The sequence below is a fragment of the Haemorhous mexicanus genome, chromosome 13, assembly GCF_027477595.1.
Source record: "Haemorhous mexicanus isolate bHaeMex1 chromosome 13, bHaeMex1.pri, whole genome shotgun sequence".
In the NCBI taxonomy this organism is placed as follows: domain Eukaryota; kingdom Metazoa; phylum Chordata; class Aves; order Passeriformes; family Fringillidae; genus Haemorhous; species Haemorhous mexicanus.
Window position 1 is genome coordinate 13,824,729 of NC_082353.1, and position 22,204 is coordinate 13,846,932.

Below are 22,204 nucleotides of genomic sequence, written 5' to 3' on the forward strand. Positions count from 1 at the left end.
AAACCACAATTTACTTTCAACATACAGATCTTGCAATCCCTTCACCCTCATGCAAAAGTGAAACACTCTCCTGCCCTAGATGAGAGGGAACTGAAATTTAGTAAAGTATAAATGTACACTGTTTTCAAATACTGTAGCTCATCAACAAAGATGTATGTGCACCACAATTTAAATGGTTTTATTTAATACCTCCTGGTTTCAAGAAATGTATCTGAGCCCAAGATTCCCTACTGCACATGATGTTAGTGCTTTCTTCCAATAACAATCCACTACTGAAAGAGCCAGGGACGCAGATTCATTCTTGCAGCTGCTCTCACTGCAAGAATGAGTCCCTTAAACTCAGTGATTTTAACTCAGATACAGTAGTATGGAAGATTTTCTTCAGACAATTCTCTGTCTTCTGACCTTATTTTGAACACAACATTTTGTGCTATACTGGCTTCACTAAGATACACACCTTATTTTCAACACAGAAGAGCCTCATCTTCTCCCAATTCTCACCTGTATATATATTTTCCTCTTTCTTTCCAACTCTTCTTCCTGCTGCCATGCAAAGCCACTTTGCCTTCTTTTTTCCCCTCCTCACAAATATGGAGACACAAGAAAAATGTTGTAAATTTTACTTCACCTGCACACTTACAGAGGATGATGCAGCCATTTCTGAGACAAGCTTTCCTTTTCCGTCTGCATTACCCTGGTCAACACATGTGCAGTCCTGCTTGAAGTATTTCCTTGGTGGAGGTTTGGGCTTTGATGATTTAGGTTTTCTAACGAGGATCTCTGATGATTTCTTAGTGTTTTGCAAGGCTCGACCACCTTCACTGCAGGTGGGAGGGGAACTTCTTCCTGCATTATTGGCAGAGAATGAGTAGAGCAGCCCAGGCTGCTGGGTGATTGGTACATCTACACTGTGTACTCTTGCTTTCAAGTCTGTGAGCTGGTGCACAGCAGCAGGGGCACAGGAGGCCCGGGGGTTGTAGCTGCTGTCGCTGCTGGAGCGGGTCATGAGCCGCTGTGCCCTGCGGCTGCAGCAGCCCGCGCTCCTGTCCGTGTGCTTCTCGCAGGGCTGCCTCCCGTGCCAGCTCACTTCCAGCCTCTTTACACCTGCACCAGGAACATGGCCAAAATGTCTGGTCAGTACACGCAGAGTGCTCGCTTCTAAGATTCAGCTGATGAAATCTGCAGCTAAATATCATCCTCGGTGGATGCAAAGGTGAGATTTATGCATTGAAGGCTTGTAGGGTCAAGAGTCAACAGCCAAGTTCCTGAACAACCAAATAACATTTTCCCTATATATAGGTATATCAGAACTATAACTTTACTGATGATGACTGCTACCTATTGGCTCTTTAGAAGGCACTCAAAAGAGTATCATTACTGGGAGAGGATGTTATACCTGAGCTGGGCAAATAGCTCCAGCCATGACTGCATTTCCTCACAAAAAAAGGAATTAACAAGGCTTACCCCCAGGACATCACCTTCATAGTTCTTTTGTTGTCATGGTCCTGTCACCTATAGACAATGGTTTGAAAAGCTCTAAGCAGAGCTTGTGAATTGGAGAGGATGAGCAACTGTGAGGGGAAGTTTGCACAAGAAATTTTTGTTGGTAATCAGACAGACTTGGTCTGCTCTCATCACTCTGGTAACATATCACTGGAGACACATTAGAAAGGCTGTCCTGTGAGGTTTCCTCCTCTTTCTTTCTGCTTTGGGTTACTTGACTGTTTTCAAGGATTCTAATACAGTGTGTACTCATCCTTGACATATTTTTAGTCAAAATTACCATGTCTCAGTGAATGCATTTATTCCCTTACCTTCAGCACTCCATTGGTGTCTCTCCTTTCCAAATCTGTTGCTTTCCACAGCTTGTGCAACAGCTTCTTTTAGCTGTTGCTCAGACACCTAGGAAATATTATGCCATTTTACTCTCATGAGGTGAGTTAACTGCACACCATTATATTTGTATATATCCCAGTATATATGAAGTATGTCTATGGATCTGCTCTTTTTAGTGGCTGTTTAGGTAAAATGGGACCTTTCAAAGATAAATGTTCTTTTAGAAGTGGAGTCCTGGATTTACCAGTATAAGGTAACTCAATACAGCACAGTTTATGTAACTATTTAAACTTATTAATAATTTTACAGTATTTGGTGTTAGGAAGGGTTTTGTTGAAAAACCTTGCAGGAATAGAACATTGTATTTCAATATTAATTTAATTTTAAATATTGGCAGAGCAAGACCTAGATTTTAATTACTGAAAGACAGTGTATAAACATTTATTTCTTTTGGGGGAGGTATGTTCCCTCTTTCAAATTATTTATTTATTATTGTAAATTCTTTCTTACATAAAAGTTATGTTTTGGGTTATTCCTTAAATGTTATTTCTGAAGCTTTCTTATTCACTGCATAGAACCTCATGTAAGACTGCCACCAGCAATCTTCAAATCTTAAATGATTCTACTTAAGAGAGTGCATATCTCAGGGGTTTTTTTTGTGTGCAGTGATGATCATAAAGAGATCAGCATCTTTGTAGTCAACATTTTTTCACCTGTATTAGATCAGCACTTGCTCTCTCTTAGTTCTCAATATGTGCTATATTGAAATTCAGAAAGAATACAACTGTGCTACCTGTGGTTCAGGGTGTCTGCTAACAATGATTTGTACTGCACCAGGATCACAATGGCTCAGCACAGCATAAACTTCATTAAGGGTTGTATTTTGTACTGAAGTTTCATTAATTTCAAGAATTTCATCTCCACACCTAGAGAGATATTAAAAAAAAAAAAACAAAGAGAGAGGATGTAAACAAAAGATTTTCTCCTGACCTCATCTCACCCATGTGAAAACATACAAAAAGCAAATTCATAAGGTCGACCTAATTAAATTTTCTTACAGATTAAATCTTTCTGTCCTGTTAGAAAATGGAATGGGAATGAGTTGGATGTCAAGGGGTTTTGATCTCCCATGTTGCAGGCAGCCTTAGAGCTTTCTGCATGTTCAGCTGTGCGTACTTGGTGTTCTTTCTGCTGTCTGCAGCTCAGCTGCTGCTTCCACCTACACCTTCCTTTCCAGTTAACACTTCACTTCTCATGTCTTTTTATTAGGTTAGTGCTATTTAAGGTCAGAAAGGATGTTATCTTTCTGCTAGATATGTGAATAACCTGTTAAAAAAAAAAATTCCAATGACAAACTATCAAAATCTGCTAAACCGGATCTTTATAGATGAAATCAAAATTTGGCTCATATGGAAACTGAGATTGCCTTGCTCTGCTCTAGTTCTCACACACATTAAGAGCCTGACTGAAGGCACTGACTTGTATCATGTAAATATTCAAATAATTTAAGACTACAGTTCTTTCAGCTAAGTATTAGAGAGGAGGATTACAGAACACGTAAATTTAAATCAGAAATGCTTCACTGAAACTGCTGTGGTCTGTTCAATTCTCAAGATGTTCAACGTTACTAGTTGGTCAAAAATCTCTGAAAGTGAATTTCTACACTCTCACTAAAGCTCATTTCAGCAAATCTGTTTTTCTATTGGGCAAGAAGTGATAGAATTTGAGCAGCTTGTATCAGGAAAAAAATCTAGTGCTCAAACAAGCCAAGTTATGCCATATGTTTAGGTTTTTCCAAATACTTTCTCATTTGGAGACCTCCTCCAGTAGAAATGCTACAAGCTTGTCTAATACCTTCAAAGTTAGCCCAGCTTGGACAAGAGGCAGAGATTTCACTGGGTTGCTGTATTTCTGTAAATCTCACATATCCTGAAGACATGCTCCAACCCTGAGAATAGCACACGTGTTTTAAACCCCAAATTCACAGAAATCAACATTACTTCCTGCCCAAATAAGTGAAAAATAAACCCATAAAACAGATCAATGAGAAATCTGTAGCATAAGATAGCCAGCCTTTCTCATCCTACCTGAGTCTCCCATCCATATGTGCCACTGAGCCTGGAGAGAGGGTGTGAATAAAGATCCCTGAAATACACTGGAAGTAAGGGATGCTACATAACCCAATTCCAAGGCCAACACCTGGCTCTGAAAGAATCAATAATAATTAAAAAAACCCCATAAAAAACAGTCAAAGCAAATTATTGAAGAACCTTCTTAAAAATTAAATTTAATTATTTCTCTGCACAAACCAGAACCAAAGTCTCATGTTCATGAATGTTGCACATTCAGTATTTGCTGCTGCTTCCACTGCATTTTTCTATACCTTGCTATTGTTTTATTGTGGGTTGTTATGGGGGCTTTTGTCCCCCTCATGATTAAAGTGTAACAGAAACAATGAATGCAGGTTTATTTTGCAAAACCCCTGTCATTACAGAAGAATTCAAATGACTTCACAAGGAGACACAATAGAAAAAAAAAAGGAGCTAAAGAGGGAAAACGAGCTAAAATTAAAGATATATAGCTACTGTTAGCTGTATCATTTCAGTCCTCCCCCTGTTTAATATAATACAGCTGAAGACTTCTGTGCATTTACCCTCTTTGCTCTGGACAGTCACTGATGTCAGATCCCATCCTGTGTGTTTGATAAGTCACTGGTACCTCATGGAGGGTTTGCTTTGTTTGTTGCTCTGATGTTCCCATATTTAAAAGTTTATTTCATTGTGCCAGTGATTGTTTATAAAAAGAAGATGATGACAGTTGGAGAGGAGGTGAAAGTACTACAAGAAGATGTAGATACATATTTTATTTGGTTTTAAGCCTTTTCAAGAGTGAAATAACTGCTTGCATAATTATGGATAAGAGTTGCACAGTCTGCTTAATAAGAGGCATTTGTTGGCAAGAGCTTTACTCTTTCAAGTGAAGGTTATGAATGTGACTCTCATGCTTTAGAGCAAAAAATCCTCAGTGATTGGCTCTTGAGGACAGATGGTGTTGAAAATCCTGCTGTTGATAGATACTTGTTAGCACTGACAGGCATCAAGATCTAATTTAGTCTATTAAAAAAAACTTAGTTCAGGAAAAGAATCAGGTTTGTGAGCAAAGACATTCAGAGAGCAAATGAACAGCGGTTTGTCAGTCAGTGCTTTGTTGGCTGTGCTCAGTTAATGTCAACACTCACCTTTGTGTAGGGTAACTTCCATTATGACCCTGTCATTGGGCTTTGTAGGATTTAAGGAGAATGCTGCATTTTCTGAGCTGAAAGAGCTGTTTTCCTTGGTTATGCATGTACTGGAGCTCAGTGACTGACACAGGAGGGGTGACTGACAGCTGGAAGCAGAATGAGGTGTGCTGAAGCTTGTCCTGACTGTAAGTGTCAGAAGACCCTTTTTGGCCTGCTGGAAAGAACAGACAGTGAGTGAATGGGTTGAGCTCACATGCACATTTTGTCTAAAACCAGAGGTTGTTCTGGAGGGAGAGTACATAACCTTAAATTTCTGTAAAGCATCATAATGTGTTAATCCATGCATGGATTCTCCATTCAGTTCCAGGATTTCATCACCTGTTTTGAAAAAGAAAAAATTATATTACTATTACTGCATTGTGCAATAAGTTACATGATAAAATACATGCACTCCAAAGGACTCTTGCAAATGCAAAAATGGATGCCGGTGTAAAAGTCACTTCTGACTCATTTCAGCTGCAATCTGTCTTTCAGTGTCATTTTTTGGGAAGTGGGAAAAAGGAGAGAAGAGGTATTTCCCACCTTCTTGTAGCCTTCCATCAGCAGCAGCAGCTCCACCAGGAAAGATGGTTTTGACATAGATGCCTATTGGTCCATAAATGCTGTCTTTACCACCAACGATACTGAAGCCCAAACCCTAATTTATGGAAGAAAAAGTGTGTGAGAACCCATGTTCAGTTCTCATAACAGTTCATTTGCAGTTTCTTCTGCATTACCTACATGGGCAGTATTGTCAGTGGAGTAGTATAATGCATGAAAAAAGAGACAATCACATTCCTGTAGTAAATGGGAATTTCAGCAGAATCCTCTCATGATTTGCTTTTTGTTTGTTCCAATCAATTAATTGACTATTATATGCACATAGGAAGGTGTCTAAATTATTTTTAAAATTTTTTCTTGGGTATGGATTGGCAGCCCAAAAGTAGCAACATGCAGTCACTTCTCTGCACATTTCAGATCACATTTGTGACATGAAGTAAAACTCACAGTATCAACAGAGCCAGTCTTACCTTCCCTTGTCCTTTCATCAATACAATGTTTGAAATCACTGAAGCCTGTGAGCCACAGTTTGAGTGCACCAGTTGTGCTGTACTTAGGGATCTGGATGGCCTCGAAATTGCCTGTGAACATTAAAAAAACCAACAAAACCCACCATTTTCTTTTATGCATAAGCAGGAATTCTTGAATATACATTGCAGCAACTTGCCTATTTGAAATTTTCCTCCTTATGACTGATTGTACTAAATTTTTTTTTTTTTAGAAAAATCCTTCTAATTTTCATAAGCCATTTGTTATTCAGAAAAATCTCTGTTCACTGAATTTATATTGTAGGGACTAAATTGAAGAAAAAATTCTACACCATCGCACCTTGACGTGGTGCAATGGTGTAGAAAGATATATTTCTGCTCTGCCTTGAGTCCCCATGCCAAAACCCCATTTGTGGTCATTAGGGGACAAAACCAAGTATTATCATTTTTGCCTTCAAGAACTAAACTAGAATCAAGACATTCAAAATCTTTCCTTCATCTTGCGACTAAAAACTTTATCTTGGCTCATACCAAATATTTTTTCAGCATTTTTCCCAAAATATGAATTTATGCTGGATTTCCTAAATTCAGCCTCTGAGATTTGTCCCATTTTAATAAACTTTTAATTAAATACTTAGTGAAATGATTAATGAAAAGCTCCTATTTCAACATGGAATTGGGTATTACAAGATAATTTAAGCACTGACAGAAGTCATTACCCAAAGTTAGCTATGGTTCAGCAGGGTCAGAGTTAATTGCACTCATTACATATCTGAGAGAGTTCAATGCTTTTTTCTTGCTTTTTTCTTTTTCTTTTTTTTAATGCAGCAAAGTGAAACTAGCAGGTGTTGAAGAGTGAAAAATTGGCCAAAATTATGGCTTCTGCATATGTGAGAGTCTCAATTTTGACATGAAAACCAGATTGTCTACTCATCAAGGGACTGGGAACGGGATTAAGAGGTGAACAGGTATGCAACACCAAAAACACACTCTCCAAAATGCATTCCTCTGTCAGACCAGGGTGACTGTTTATTCTGGTATGGGTCTTCTGAATCTGAAACAGGAAATTTTCAAATTTCCTTTGCTTCTGTGTGAGAAGGTGTATTTTTTATTTCTCTTTGTGGTAGGTAGCCACAATACCCAAAGCCACCATGCTGCCAAGGAGCCTCTTCAACCAGGCAGCACATGCCATGAAGGAGCTTTGAGGAGAATGAAACCCAGTGAACACCTGAGGACCTGTCTGTGCACTCAGGTGTGGTTTGGTTGGGGTTTGTGCTCTGGTTTGCAGCCTCCTTATTCCTGTTAAAGCCTTGGGTCCCTCAGGGTGGGTGATGGGCCAGGAGAAGGCAGGGAGGGAGGTGGGAGCTGAGCGTGAGGAGCTTTGCCTCCATCTCCTCCTCCAGGTCTGAGCCCGGGGACCTTTGGCCATTAATCCCCCAAACCTGTCCCTGCCTCTGATGGATCATTTGGCATCCCTCTGGAGAGCACAGGAGCAAGTCTCCCGCCTCCTTTAACAGGTGTTTAAATCTTTTTCTTTCAGTGAGCCCGTACCCACTTGTGGCCATGGCTGGGCCAGCGCAGGTTCCTGGGGAGACTGGCACTGGGGCTCAGTGCTGTAAACCACCCTTGGGAATTTAGCCACACCCTAGAACCTGCTGGGCAGTGGGAGGGAGAACCTGAAGAAATGGGAGTTTGCTGGTACGGAGCCTTTCCCGCTCTCCCACCCCTCAGAGAGGAGATGCTGGGGGCAGAAACCAGAGGAGGCAGAGTGACCATCCCCCCGGCAGGGCCTGCGGGGCAGGGGGATCTGGCAGGAAAGCGGCTGCCATGGTCATGCAGAGAGCCCTGTCCATGTTCCTCAGGCGGCTCCGTGGCACTCACCGGGGCTCTCCCTGCAGGGCAGTCCAGCTGCTGTGACAGCGACTTTCGGCCGGCGTGGAGGGCGTGGGGCGGGCGGTCCCTGAGGGCAGCAGCTCTGCGCGGCGCCGGGCCCTCCACAGCCCCGGCCCAGAGCGGGCTCGCACCTGCCGGGTGGGCAGAGAGCCGAGTTACTTCGCAAGGCTTGGACAAACAGCACAGGCATGTTAGGTAAATTACTCAGAAATGGTTTCCCCTTTGTTAAATCTCTCTGTGAAGGGATTGATGTTTTCAGTTGTCACTTTGGCGACAGCAATTGATGTTAAATATAGTAAAAAGCATGCATTCCCTACCAAAAAAGTGTTGGCCTGTTTAGAATACACCATATGGTCCCAAACCATAAAATGCAAACCAGGATGTTGTGAATATAGCAGTTGATGATTTTCCATCAGCAATTCTTAGCTAAGGATCCCAGAATAAATTTGGACATATTCAGCATTTCTTTTAGCACTGTAGTACCATCACACAATGGGTGTGAGTACCCTGAGTATTGCAAGAAAACAGATTATTGCTCTGCAACTTACTGGTGGAGTTACTGCGAGTCCGCTGGCATGCAGCCTTACCGTGCAGAAAACCATTCTGTATTTCCAAAGGCCTGTCCTTATGTGCTGGTGTTTCCTAAAACAAAACAAACAAAAACCCAACAAACAAAACCCATTGCTATGCAAGAAATTTCCAAAGCGATCTATTCTTGAAAAGCAAATTTCTTCTAATTTGGCTTGCACAGATTTCAGCCTGAATAAAAAAAAAAACAAAACAAAACAAAAAAAACAACCATGGAGCAAAATTCATTATTTAAAATAAATAGGAGGATAAAGGGGAATGAAGCTCAAAAGTTTGCTATAAAAATGATTATAGCAAAGTAATAAGATAGAAATAGATTCAGGTCCTTAGATAAAAGGAAAAGGAAATTAATTGGACACGCCCAGTTGGTGCAGACAGATTGATGAATGGGTAAGATATAGCCATGCTTATCTAATTTCTGGAGGTAGCTGATACTTTTCAGGTACTCAAGCACCTTAGGGAGGTGTTACATTCAAGAAGAAAATTCTTAATCCCATTTTAGGCAATGGTGGATATGTGTCTAACTTCTGATTCAGATGGATGTTTTTTAGTCAAAATACAATCTGAGCATTCAAAAACTTCTGAGGACTAAGTTTAAGAGCTTTCTGAAAAATCAGTACCTTCCAGTTGGAATCTCCTGTTGCTTTTGAGAATATGGCCCTAATTCTAGAATTTAAAAACTTGTAAATTAAACATTCAGCTTTCTAAATGCAGGTTGTTAGAACTGTTGGAATATAAGTACATGATCACACCTGAATAACAGCTGATTTTAGGAATAATTTCTGGGTGGTTCCTGCAAGTCCTGATTCTGATCCTGTTTCCATGACACAATTATTTTGCTCCTGAGGGAATCCCAGTTAAAGGAAGAACATTACTCAATACAGACACCATATGGAAACTGATATAAATAGAACAAAATGCCAGATTTTTGCTCAGTGTTATTCTGCAGGAGCTGAGACAGGAGCACGTTCAGGAGTTCTGTTTGGAGATACAAGACCTATGGAATGCTAATTTTCCTCTTGGACAGCAGGTGGGGATATTGCCAAGTAGCTAAATCCTACTTGGGCTTTTCCCTTAGGGCATTCTTCAGAACTAGAAACACGGAGAAGATCCTTAAAGATGAATTCTGAAAATGATTTTGCAGTGTTTCTCTTGCCAAGCTAGCTAGTTTGAAAAGTCTTTGCTATTAACTATAGATCCTAGATTCACAGAACTACTTTGTTACAGGGCCTTCTCTCTGGCTTCTCTGGGATTCATGGATCTTCCCTTAAATCCATTTCTGCCTTTCTTCAACTTCTAAATGGAAAATTAATATTGGCAAGCTGTGTGTTTCTAAAAGAAGGGTTTGAACAGACCTTGCTAGAGTTTCCCAGAGCCTTGGCTTCCCCACAGCCTCTATTTATCTGGGAAAAAGCTGTGCTGAAAGTCACCAGAGTCTGACCACAAGAGGTTTTGGGTTTTGTCATGAAAGGCAAAACCATCTTCAAATGTCTGATGAACAAATTCCTCTCCTCTCTAAAGTAAATGTCCAATCACCCCACAGTTGCTCATGCTTACTTTGTGAGCCATGATGTTCACCAGCCGTGTTGGTGGGGGAATGAGAAGCTCAGCCTCCTTTCTGGACAGGTCTTTCAGTGATTGTACATTTAGTGCTAGCAGTTCATCCCTCGGGCTCAGGCAGCCATCCCTTGAAGGAAAAAAAGACACATTTGTATATTATTTCACACAGAATAATATATCCCTGTTCCACGTGCTACCTGTCTCACTATCTGAGGAGTCAGCTGCAGCTCTCCCTTTGCCTCGACCCAGGCTGCCATGAGGTGCCCTGGTGTGTGATACACCCCATCCCCTGCTAGGATTCTTCCCAGTTGCTGCTCTCTTCTGCCTAGTCCTGGTGATCACTGGCTGCCTGGTGATCACACAGCTGACATTTAGGCAAGATATTCCTCCCTTCTCACTGTCTTACACTGAAAAATTGATACTGCATTTGCTTCCTGTCAGGAGCCTTGGCTCACGTTGCTTTCCAGTGGCTTTGTGGGACTGATGCCAGCCTACACTGTCCTTTAACAAGGGATCACCATTTGAAAACTTTATGTTATGTACGCTCTCTCTCCTTCCAGGTTTTATTTCTTGGTGTAATTGAGCAGCATAGATCCCTGAGCGGTCACAGTTTTATTTTTCTACAGTCTTAACCTGTGTCTCCAACTGGAAGCAATGGCAGGAATGATTCCCAGACATCATTTCTTTTCTCTGGAACTGAGCTCCAAGGCATAGCATGTCACAAAAAGCTGGTTGTGCAAACTCTGTGCAAACAAATGTCTCTGTAATAACTCCACATGTACTGTACCTTTTTGCTGGGCCTTCAGCAGGCACATGGCTGCCTGTTAACCCTTTCCAGAAAGATGCACATCTTGGACTTCTGGAGAGCTTGATTCCTGAGCTGCTGTTCCCTGATGTTGAACACAGCCTACAGATGCAGCTGTCCTGATCCAGAAGATGAAAGGTTGCATGAGCAAAAATGTACTAAAAGCTGTTAAAAGTTACTTACACTTATTCTGAACCTTTTTAAGAAAGGCTTAGAACCAAGTTGCCTCCCTGGAGAAACAGGAGCCTTTAACACTGTCCATTTGAGAAAAAACAGTGGTGTTATAGAGTCAGTGTTTTGCAGAAGTTATTATCCTTAGGATTTCAGTGGCTTCTGGCTACAAGAGGGAAGAATTACAATTTAGTGTCCCTTTGCATGAGGGAAGAGAACAAATAACAGACTTTTCATAGTAACTGGGTAAACTTTGCCTATGCTAACTATTGTAAGAATAGACAGGGAGGAAAATAAACACATGCCAGAAAATTAAATTCTCTGGAAAACAGAAGAGGTCTGAATGGAAAATAAGTGAAATAAGTGTATACAAAACACTAGAAGCTCCACCCCTGCTGCTGACTTGTTAAGTGGGGGCAGGGGACCAGGGAGGTCTGCAGCAGTGGAAAATTTTTTTGTCCACTCCAGACTGGTTGAAATTGCTGTAGTCTGCATTGCATCTGGAGGACTAATTGTAAGCATATCTTTAATGCAGTTATGAATCATTAACACAGGGCCATTCAGAAGGAGAAGTAGTGCTTTGAGACATATATAGAAAGCAAAGAATGGAGCAACTAAGCACATGAGGCACAACACACTTGACTAGGAAATACACTCCTGTGGCACAAATGTGAACACCTAAAAATTTTAAAGAGACGAGGAAAGCTGGAAAGTTAGCACACAATTTCTTTTCCATTTGCTTAGTATTTCTCCTGATTCAAGAGAATCATTCATTTCTCCCTTATTCTGCTCCCAACTGAACCCACCTCCTCTGCCCTCGCCAGCCTCTCCATACTCCACAAAGTGAAGAGGGCTCTCAGTGTATCCTGGATCCAGGCTTGTTCCCAAGAGATTTGTATGACTGAGGTATAGATTTCTGAAGGGGAGGCAAATTTCATATGTTAGGACAGGCCACAAAGCATAACAGTGGTCAACTGTCTGTGTTGCTCCTAGGGCCCCTGGTCAAAGTGCATAAACTATTTCCAGTAATCTGTAGTCCTCTGAGAGCACAAAGAAAGCTGTGCAGCCACTTTCACCATCAGCAGGGCTTCATTTCCGCCCTAGGCAGAGTTCATCCAGCTCTGAGGATGAGAGTCATTGTGCTGCTTCACCAAAAATCAATAGGTATTGCATCGTTCCTAACTGACAGCAAACACAAAATGCAAATTACAGCCATGTCAATAAAGGTCATTATCTTTCAGGCTGACTGCTGAAGCCTGGCTCTCATTCTGAAACCTGCCAGAGAAAATCTAAGGCTGTGAATGAATGAAATACTTAACTTGGGGCCCTGGGCTGAATTCAGTAGGTAATGGATAAGGGCTATACTTGTATTGACTGACTCGTTAACTCTGTGGGTTTGCTTACATTCCAGATTGTCTGCCTTTGATGAGGAGTGTCTGAATTTTACGAAGCCTTTTTTGTTTGTGAAGAATTTTTCTGGTGAGTAATGTGTTGGTAAGGATATAAGCATGGACAGAGTTCTATCTTAAACCAGTTGGCTTGAACTCTAATATTAGTTTTGGAGCTTTTATATTTATTTTTCACCCAAGATAAATATCTTGGGAAATACTTACTTGAAATCAGGATTACATTATCTTCTTTTTTTAAATGATCTTATGGCAGTTCTTTGAAGCCTTCAGCATGGTAACAAAATAAAGATTAACATTCTGATGCCTTAAAATTTGAGATCTTAAGTAGCAAAAAATGTGAGTTCCCTTTTCTGTTTGTTTGCACTGTCCTTTATTTCAGGTATGATCATGACCTTACAGGTCAGATTCTGCATACATGGAGCATCCATTGAAACACAGGGTTTTCAATAAGGTGATGTGCTTTTGTAAAACACAAGAGATGTAAGATAGACATTAAAGGTAGGAAATTACTTTGCCATTTGGCTGAGTATTTCTGAGATGTCAGCTGCTTGTGGATTGGGGAAGAATAATGGTATTTAAAACTCAGTGTTTAAAAAAGTAATTTTCTTTCTTTTTCCTGTAGTCAGAATTCAAGTTTGGACTTGCCAGCTTCTCTTTTTAGGAGTCCCTACTCTTGTGAAATGCTCCCTTGAAAGATACACATATCTTCTCACAGACACCTGTCAGACACAGACACACAACTTTGCACAGCTGTTCTCCACACTTCATTTTATTGATTTTCATAGGCCTTTTCAGACTGTGCCCAACTCATCTCTGTTAAAAGCTGAGTTCTGCCTTTCTTACAGCTTGTTCACAGTATATAGCTACTGTGTTCATCATGTTTATAAATATCCTCCTAATTAATTGTCCAAAAGTGTTGTGTCTCTGCCCAGTTTCACAGGACATCACAGAGAGCAGTGGGTTTGGCTCTGAGGTTTTTCATTGCAGCACTATGAACGTCTTTTGGGGAAGAGATTGTATTCTGTACAATGGGACACGTGCCAGGCTGGAAATTCTGGGTTGTATTGGGACATCCATGTGAAACATCACCAAATCAAAACTGATATGAAGATTTTTCCAAGAACTGTAAGTTGCATGCACTTAGTCACTAGGAAAGTAGAGGTTAAATCCCTTGTACACAGCAGAAAAATCCTGGGAACAAATTTTTGTTTAGATTTGTAGTCATATTACCCAGTTGGGCTACATTTCAGATTAGCTCCGTGTCTCAATCATTGCTGCAATTCATTTAGGTGAATTACTTAAAAAAATAAGTTTTTATTGGTCTATGGACATGTGGCAAATATCTGTATGTTGTCAACATCTGTATTTTTTGGGTCCTGGATATAGATCATTATATTCATATCCAAGTTATTGCAACATGACAGAAAATTAAAAAAAGCTGTTCTTCAGAAAAATAAATGTTTGACCAATTCTTGTGCCCACAGTCAATTTGCTTTGGGTTTATTTCTTTAATATTTTTATTCCTGTCTCTGATTATTTTATGCATAGAGATACTGCTGATGGTTCCAAGAATCAAGACAGTATTTATTTTTACATCGTTTTCCTTTTTTAAGTGTTCTGTTTGTTTTGAAAGGTGATTTGTAGGTCTGAACACAGTGAGTACTGAAAATTTGCTAAAAAAGGGTTGTCAGGTTTGAGGTGGGGGAAGGTGGATCCTAGGTCAGCCTTGTCTCTACATTATTAGAACATATATTTAAACATATATTTTCTGCCAGTGAATAAACTCGCTGCTTTGTCTTCCAGCACTTCAGGACTCTGAGGAGACCTTTATCTGCATTGTAAGTTCCACTCAAAGCAAATGTTGTATTTAAACTGAGTCTGCTTGGCTGAAAGATAAAAATTAAAGGACTTTAAGAGCTTTCTTGAATTTTATACAGGTGAGAATAGATTAACTTTTCTTGTGTTTTGTTCTGGAAAAGTAATTTGTACATCCAGGCCAACTCTCTCTTCCTGTTCCCATTTTTTGTCATCCAAAATGCAAAGCTTCTGAGGATGTTTTTTATCTGCCATTTAAAAGAATCCTTTTTCCTTCATGCCTTCATTAGACATTTCTAACCCAGAGTCCCATCTCAAAACATCTAATTCCAGATGTTGTTTAGAAATAAGGGTAACCATGGCATCTGTGGAAAACTGAAAAACTTTTGTGCACTCTTAAAGCAAGACACAGTAGTTAGATTGTCTGAATTGAAATGTTATACAAGGCTAGTTCAAGTAAGGTCTTGGACTCAGTTAACCAAGTGCATGACAATGAGCTAATTGACTGCTGGTTTAAAAAAAAAGGAAAAAATAAAAGGAAAAATATATCTAACAGCAGTACAATAATTTGTTAAAATATTTCGTTTTTCTGGTCTTTCACAGTCTTATGACTCTGAAAAGTCTGGGATTTCTGAGAGAATATGGTCTTTGGGGATTTTCTTCAAGGAGCAGTTTTTTTCTGCATCAGTTCTGACAGAAAGAGCCAGAGTCTGGCATAAACTCACTCCACTGGCTCTGACGTACACTAGCCCAATGCCTTGGTCTTTTAAAAATATTTATAGTAGGTGTAATTCATTTTCCCAGCAGCATATTCCCTTTGAAACCAGTAAAATGGCAGAAGCTGGAAAGCTGGGATGATGCAAGGAGTAGGGCATGAGATCAAGCTTTGCCTTAGAGTGACAATTCAGCACACCTAATGTTACAGAAGGACCTTTCCCCTGTCATCTGCCCTTTGGTGTGTTTTCCTGGGAGCCTTTGCTGGCCTGCATTTTGCACCACATGCTGCATTAATGGAACAGCTCCTCTCCCAGCTTGCTTTGAAGGTGACCTGGTGATGTGCACCAAAAGCAAGAAGGCTGGGCAGACAGAAAGAGAGAAGTGTGAAAACTGAGGAGAACACATAAATATCTAAATAAATGCAGTCTCTTCTCCTGGCTTTGGTTTTCCATCCTGCCCGTGGGCTTGTGTTTGAGACATTACAGTCTGTTGCCATAGCACTTGTCCTGGTACCAAAGGGCCAGCTAACTGGTGTTTGCATCAAGGCAAGTTAATAAAATTACATTCTGCTGATGACCAAAGGAGGAAAATTACCTTTTTCCTTTTCCCTCCTTCAAGCAGAGACTCAGGGACTACAGGAAGAAAGGGTGCAGAAGTTTCTAGAACCAAGTGGAGCCATGCAGCCAGGTCAGCTTAGTTCCTGTATTTATTTCATGAGAATTCGACCCTTTTCTATTCTAGTTTATTCTAGATGCTATTTCAACCCTGCTACCAGCTCCACTGGTAGCTCTCAGCACTTCCCAGGGTTTTGGGGATGTGGGGAAGATGTAATGGAATGCTTCTTGGAGCAGTAGTAGCGCTTCTTGCACAGCCTGCTGTTCTCTGAAGGAGCTGATATCATCTATTTCTGCCCAGTTCTCCAACAACTGGAATGATTTCAGTCTGAGCAGGCAAAGATGTCTTCCACAGTGTCTGCTGTGTCCATGCTCAGGGTATCAGATATTGCTAACCATTTCTTTGGTTTCTTTTCTTTCAGGCCATGTGAAAATTGCTGATTTTGTGAGAAGCAAACTGTAAAGGAGATCTGCTTGTTTATACAAAGACCAGCTGGCAGTCCACCATACCAGACCAAGCTCACCTCATCTCAGAAAGTGTCTGAACAAGTCATACAACCCTGGGCCTCTTGACACTGCAAGGAATAGTCAGTATACATGAACACTGGGTCACAGAAGCCAAATGAATTAAAAGACTGTTCATCTGCTCTCACTGCTGACAAAATATTAGAGAAGGAAAACCAAACCTCTGTTATTTAGTCCTGCAACACTGATTTGATAATCATTTATTGTTTATGGTGAATCCCATGCAGTCAGTAGAGTATGGCTCAGAGAGGCACTTACGGTTTTCAACAGAAAAAAAGGAATTTGAATACTGATGGTACAGGTTCCCCCTTACTCTGGAGAAGAAATGCACAGGGAGCATTTAATCATGCATCACTTTTAGGCATTCTTCTCTCCTTCCTTGTGACAGCAATATTAAGTTGTTCAGTTTTGTGGGAGTAATTAACACCTTCAGAGTCACGCTTAGGGCTGGAGGTGCTGGAAAGTAGAATAGTGGAATATCCTCAAGAGCACCACAGAAAGAATGGAATCAATTTTCTTGAACAAAGACAAGGATTCTTCAGCTCTGAGTCACACATCATGAATTTCTGAAGTGTCACATTTAGATGGAGAAGAGAGAATTACACTGGGACATGAAAAAATGCCTGTTTGACTTCTTAAAGAGAGAAGGCTTAAGCTTTGTAAGACATATGGTACAGAAGATTGTTCTGACAGGCTTGTGCCATATGGAAGGTAGAGATCACTACTTCATACTCTAGGGGAAAAGCCTCAACAGCACAGGACAGGTTGGTGTGGCTGTTACCAATGTTCATCCTACTTAGCAAGCCAAGATAAGACTTTAGAATCACTCATTGATCCATGACTCTGAAAGGTATGGAAGATTAGCAAGTAGCCTTTGAAGAGGTTTAGATTGGTATGGGAGCTCTGGAGTGGGAATTTAATGGTACTCATAGTCTACAGCACCACTAAGCAACCCAAATGCTGCTGTGAGGGACTGAGCTGCTGACTAATTTATGTCAGCATCTGACACATGTTCTTCAGTGACACTGATGCTTCAGCCTAAGAGTGGATTTATATCCTTAGCAGTTCTGTTTTATATGTGCAAAGGCATTGTGGGTCTTACTCTATTCCCCAGATCCCTGTTTTAGCTGCTTGCCAGCTATAAAAGCAATCTAAACTTCCAGTCTGAGATAAGATACTGAGGAGTTACATGTGGGTATGGTTCACACCAATTATTGGAGCCCTGCACACTTAGGAGATGTACAAGGAAATAGACTGTGGCAGCTGACACACACCTAAGTGCTTCAGCTTTTAAAAAGAAAAGATGTGGAGTGCACAGAGGCCAGCTCCTGCTTCACTCATGGAGACATCAGCAGGATGCATAAGGACTGTTTACAAAAAGGAGGAGTTGGCATGGTTTTGCAGGGGACTGAGTTTTGGGACTTGGCTCTTGTTTTCTGTCAGAATGCAATAGCAAATTGGTTTGGTTTTGTCTTCCTGCTGGGGCTTTGCCACGGGTGAAAACACCTTGTATTCATCCTGCTGCAGTCTTTGTGATGCTGGGCATGCTGTGGTCACTTTCAAGGGTAAGGGGAGATTCTGATTTTCAGTACCACTTGGGCCACTGTGTGTTTAGACATAGATGTCTAATTTTAGCCAATCTATATTTCATTTTGTATAAAATAAAATAGAATATACAAGAACAACCATTTTGGTGAAAGAATCGGTTCTTTCACATAAGCACGTATCTGCGCAGGTAAAAGACATAAGGTAATAAAGGAGGTTCCAGGATGACACTTGCAGTGAGGTCCCTTTTTCACATCACAGCAACAGGTAGAGAGAAAGTGGAAAAAATAGGCTATCCTACTGAAAGAACTTTCTAAAGCCATCTAAAATATATTGCTCAGACTGAAAATTTTTTCAGATTGTTAGGTTTCACATAGCTGATTAAAGAATAGCATTCTAATATGAGGCTCTTAGACTTTTCACATCTCTAGGAAGTGTGACATCTTTGGTAGTTTTAGAGCCATCACTACCTTCTCCCTGAATCAGAGAGAAAGAGCATCTGTCTACTGAATCTCCCGTGTCTGACACAGTATTAATATAATTCATGCTTGCATAGCTTGTGAGATATCATGGTATCACACTACGAGAGCACTTTGCTACAGTGACAGGTTTATATTTTGAGCTGAAGAGTCTCTTGCAGATGGAACACACCAGCTGTACTTGTCTGAACACTGATAGTGGCCTAGAGGCACTGATTTCAGCAGACTGTGCATCAGCAGAGTGCAACAGCACAGCAGGGAAGCCAGTATATTTTCATGCCTTTTATGCAGAGCAGGAATGCTGCAGGTTCATAGGCTCTGAAAAAGCCAAGTAGAACCCCAAGTTCCTGAGAAATATTAATTAATCCATTTAGGAGCTACTGCAGTGGGAAACATTACAATACACAGCACGAGTTGCCTACCTTGGTAAGGAACTTTCTTCTTGTATTGTTGCAGTTCTCGTTTGCTGCAGCTTTGGACTGGAGGATGCTGGTGACCACACGTGGAGGATCGGGTGGGCTGTCCTCTGCCTCTGATGTGCATGGCATCTGAGTTCTGGGACAGAAGTCAAAATCCTCTTGACCCCAGCTGGTAGAGTTCTCAAAGGGATCAGGGCATTTCTCATCAGGACTTGACCCATCATCACTGGTTTTGGCATTGCAGAGTATGAGGGATCTTGAAATGGAGCGAAACTTTCTTGACTTCCTGTTCCCAGCATTGTTCTTTTGATCCATCTTCAGAGAGCTGCTGCTCTTTTTCCTATCATTCTCCCATTTATGTGGCATGATACTTTCAGTAGTTTTCTCTGCTTCTGTGGTGCTAAATATCCTCCAGGAAAGGAAATATAAAAGTAAGTTGTAATATACCCTACTTTCTCCCACTTAATAACCTACGCTACTGGAAAGCCCTAATGAATAAATCTAATCAACAGAGCCTTTCAGTCTGAGAACAGCCACGTGATATCTCATGACTTGCTAATTCTGCTTCTGTGCAGAACTCTCCTAGATCCTCCTTCACCTTTTCATTCTCTTGCCATGTTACCCAAGCAGAGTGGAGTGCTTTTAATAAATGTTTGTGATGCTGCCATTGTCTGCTTGCTTCGGGCATCTGCTGAATTTGCATGTTGAAATCCCAAATTGAAAAGGAAGATAGTTTAAAAGCATTACTCTATCCTCCTAATATTATTTGGAAAGAAGAAGCTCCTTCTGAAGTTTGATTCATGAAACCACTATAATTCAAAGAAGATTAATCAAATTGTCAACTCTAAATTCTCTGCCTGGCACATCCGAGTTGTAAGTGGTTTAGCAAAAGTCGATCTTAGCCTTGAGAGAGTAAGGAATGTCAGGCTGCCATAAAACTTCCACCTTTGCAAACCAGAACTCACTTTAGACTGTGCATTTAAGAGTAACGGAGGATCCAGTGAAGCACTTAAGATGTGAATATCTGATTAGGGATTGAATTCTATAAAGGAATACAGCTCCAGTACATCAATCAAAAAGTGTCCTATTACAGAAATGGTTTATTTCAGTACATGATTCAACATATAAAATTAAGATAAATTGGAAAAAATATATACAATCAAAATATAGCAAAATTTTGAGCTTTTGTAAAATGAGTAACGTAATGATCATTTTAAGATAACAAAGTGGTTAAAACTCTCTCAAATAAACTTTCTAGAAATGCTTTGGTAGGTATGTGTCAGCAATAAAAATTCAACAAGAGGATGTCTAAATTAAATACTGTGACTTTCTCACTTAAGTTTTATCATAATATTTACTACACAAACTTTTCTCTTTTCCTCACAGAACCTCACTGATACCAATGCTGTAATTCTAGAGAAGATACCAATTGAAATGTAAGTACTTGCATAAATCAAAGATGCTGTAGGTGTTATACACAAAACTGAAAATCAATGTAGTTTGAAAAGCACTTTCAGGTATCCTGTTGAGAGAAAAAGTTTGTCTGTTGTGCTCTTAACTGGGTTGTTGCATTTGGTTTGGGCATTTTTTTCCCCTATTTCTAAGCAGAATTAAGTAGAGATATATATATGAACTTTGTACCTGAAGTTCCACTGTGATACAGAAAGAAAGGAGGCAGATTTTCTAAAGGCTCCTTACAGCCACAATAATAAACACCGGCCCACAAACTCAGACCAAGCCAGGATAATAAATCCAAGTCAGCCTGGTAATAAAGCTGCAGGATTATTTTTCTGGGTTTTTTTTTTCTTATGCAATTAAACAGGAAAAACAAAAGCAGATGATAAACACTATGCCACTGAACATCTGCCTAAAGGATATGACATTGCTGGAGAAATCCACAGTTCAGCATGAATCTGAATTTGCTTGAATTTGTAAAAATAAAACAATTTTCAGGTGCAGCAGAGATGTCCCAGGGAGAAGGATGTTTATTTGTACAGTCTTTTCTGGTGTTTTTGGATAGGTAATGCTTCATCTTTCCATCATATTTTCTATCACACAGGTCCTATTTTTGCTCAGCCCTTACATCTCTTTTCCCAAAACAAAATCCCTAATGCTTCAGCAACTTGTTCCCTGATTATTGGAACTCCAGAAATTTCCTAGCAAGACACTGTTTCAGGGCAAAGTTTGAAAGTAGCCAGAGTATGTCACGTTCCCCAAAGCTGGTCTGCTTCCTTCCCCTCTCTGGGTGTCTTGGGGATCCTCTCTGCATCTGTGTGAGTCTGACCCCACTGGATTGGAACAGAGGAATGGAAGTCACTGGGCTCCCAGCCTCCCTGACATTGGCATGAGGGAAGCTTTCAGGGTCAAACTAGACTTGCATATTCTCCATCCCCTTCAATTCAAACATTCTACTTTTTTCTTTTTTTCAGGATAGCCTCTCTTATGAATGAGGAGTTTGGTGTGATTGAGAGCTGCCCAGCAGCACAGCCACGCTGTCTTCCGGTGACACAGAGCACACAAATGTAAGGTTTGGAGATCTTGTTTGTGACTTTTTAAAAATCCACTTTTTAGTGTTTTGATAAGCCTAAAGCCTTAGACTACCATCATGTACATGAACTAAATTTTTGAACTCAGAAATCCCTGGTAGCATCTCCACTGTATTAGGAAATTAATCTTGTTAAAGCCTGTGATGTTGTGTTTCCTGTATGTCTAAGTGTAAAAATGCAATCTGGCCCATTAGACCAGAATGTGGAGTTGAAAAAGAAAGAATGGCTGGGGTGAAGGGAATTTCTGCAAGCCTCTACTCTCAGCACCTGGGTAGGAAGCAACAGAGCTGGAGGCGAGTGGAATGTACATCACTTGAAAATCTGCTACAGGGATCAGTGATACTGGCAATTGTTATTAAACACTGGTAACACCACCACAAATGTACCCCAGCTGCACATTCAGACCTAAACAATCCTGCCCGTGTGGGGAAACTAAAAGAAAGATACTTTCATTCAAGTATTTCAATTTTGTATTTCAATTGAAATACTTTCATTCAAGTATTTCAATTTTGTACAAACATTAAACACACTCTTACTTTTCTCAAAGAGGAAGAATTTTAAAAGAGCTGTTAAGCATTTGGATAAGCAGAGGACTTGATAGCTCAATGGTCAGAATGCAGCTCTCTGGAGACTGGCATGCTAGAATGAAGTCCTTTCTTGCTCTGCCTGAAGCTAGTGGGCTTAAGGGAGAGCTGCCGTCAGTTCTAAATGGAACTGAGGACTGCCATCAGACTAAATGTTCAAGAGGTGCCTCTCTGGCTCTGCTAAACATCTGGGATGCAGGGACAATGGAAGCACCTGTTGAAACAGTGAAGGAAACACAGTGCATCCTCCTTTCCTATCCCCCTGTAATGCTCCTGAGGAATTTTATCTTATGCAGAGAGAACTCTTTGCCCTGCTCCATCAGCTGTTTCCTCCTCCCCTGCCCCCATGAGAGCTCCATCCACTCAAAG

General features: G+C 40.6%; 1 protein-coding gene and 1 long non-coding RNA gene across 7 annotated transcripts in view; one reads left to right on the top strand and one right to left on the bottom strand.

The window, feature by feature from the left end:
- Nucleotides 1–22,204, bottom strand: part of IL16 (interleukin 16) — a 30,149-nt gene that overhangs the window by 6,871 nt on the left and 1,074 nt on the right. For 2 of the 5 annotated variants that reach the window (XM_059858493.1, XM_059858492.1), the window contains exons 2-14: nt 18,709–19,114; nt 10,994–11,130; nt 10,204–10,333; nt 8,607–8,700; nt 8,047–8,189; nt 6,148–6,258; nt 5,660–5,774; nt 5,382–5,455; nt 5,075–5,288; nt 3,924–4,041; nt 2,630–2,762; nt 1,815–1,902; nt 641–1,104 (exon numbers count right to left, since the gene is read on the bottom strand). In XM_059858493.1, the coding sequence (XP_059714476.1) occupies nt 641–1,104; nt 1,815–1,902; nt 2,630–2,762; nt 3,924–4,041; nt 5,075–5,288; nt 5,382–5,455; nt 5,660–5,774; nt 6,148–6,258; nt 8,047–8,189; nt 8,607–8,700; nt 10,204–10,333; nt 10,994–11,130; nt 18,709–19,114 (2,227 nt within the window). Of the gene's footprint in view, nt 1–628; nt 1,105–1,814; nt 1,903–2,629; nt 2,763–3,923; nt 4,042–5,074; nt 5,289–5,381; nt 5,456–5,659; nt 5,775–6,147; nt 6,259–8,046; nt 8,190–8,606; nt 8,701–10,203; nt 10,334–10,993; nt 11,131–18,708; nt 19,115–22,204 lie in introns of all 5 variants that reach the window. The other 3 variants (XM_059858491.1, XM_059858490.1, XM_059858494.1) reach the window with 2 other exon arrangements.
- Nucleotides 1,078–22,204, top strand: part of LOC132333421 (uncharacterized) — a 55,503-nt gene continuing 34,376 nt past the window's right edge. For both annotated transcript variants that reach the window (XR_009488155.1, XR_009488156.1), the window contains exons 1-10: nt 1,078–1,213; nt 6,994–7,133; nt 7,293–7,417; nt 12,594–12,661; nt 12,971–13,716; nt 14,395–14,528; nt 15,742–15,810; nt 16,160–18,877; nt 20,092–20,141; nt 21,135–21,227. This is a non-coding gene — a long non-coding RNA (uncharacterized LOC132333421). The remainder of the gene's footprint in view (nt 1,214–6,993; nt 7,134–7,292; nt 7,418–12,593; nt 12,662–12,970; nt 13,717–14,394; nt 14,529–15,741; nt 15,811–16,159; nt 18,878–20,091; nt 20,142–21,134; nt 21,228–22,204) is intronic.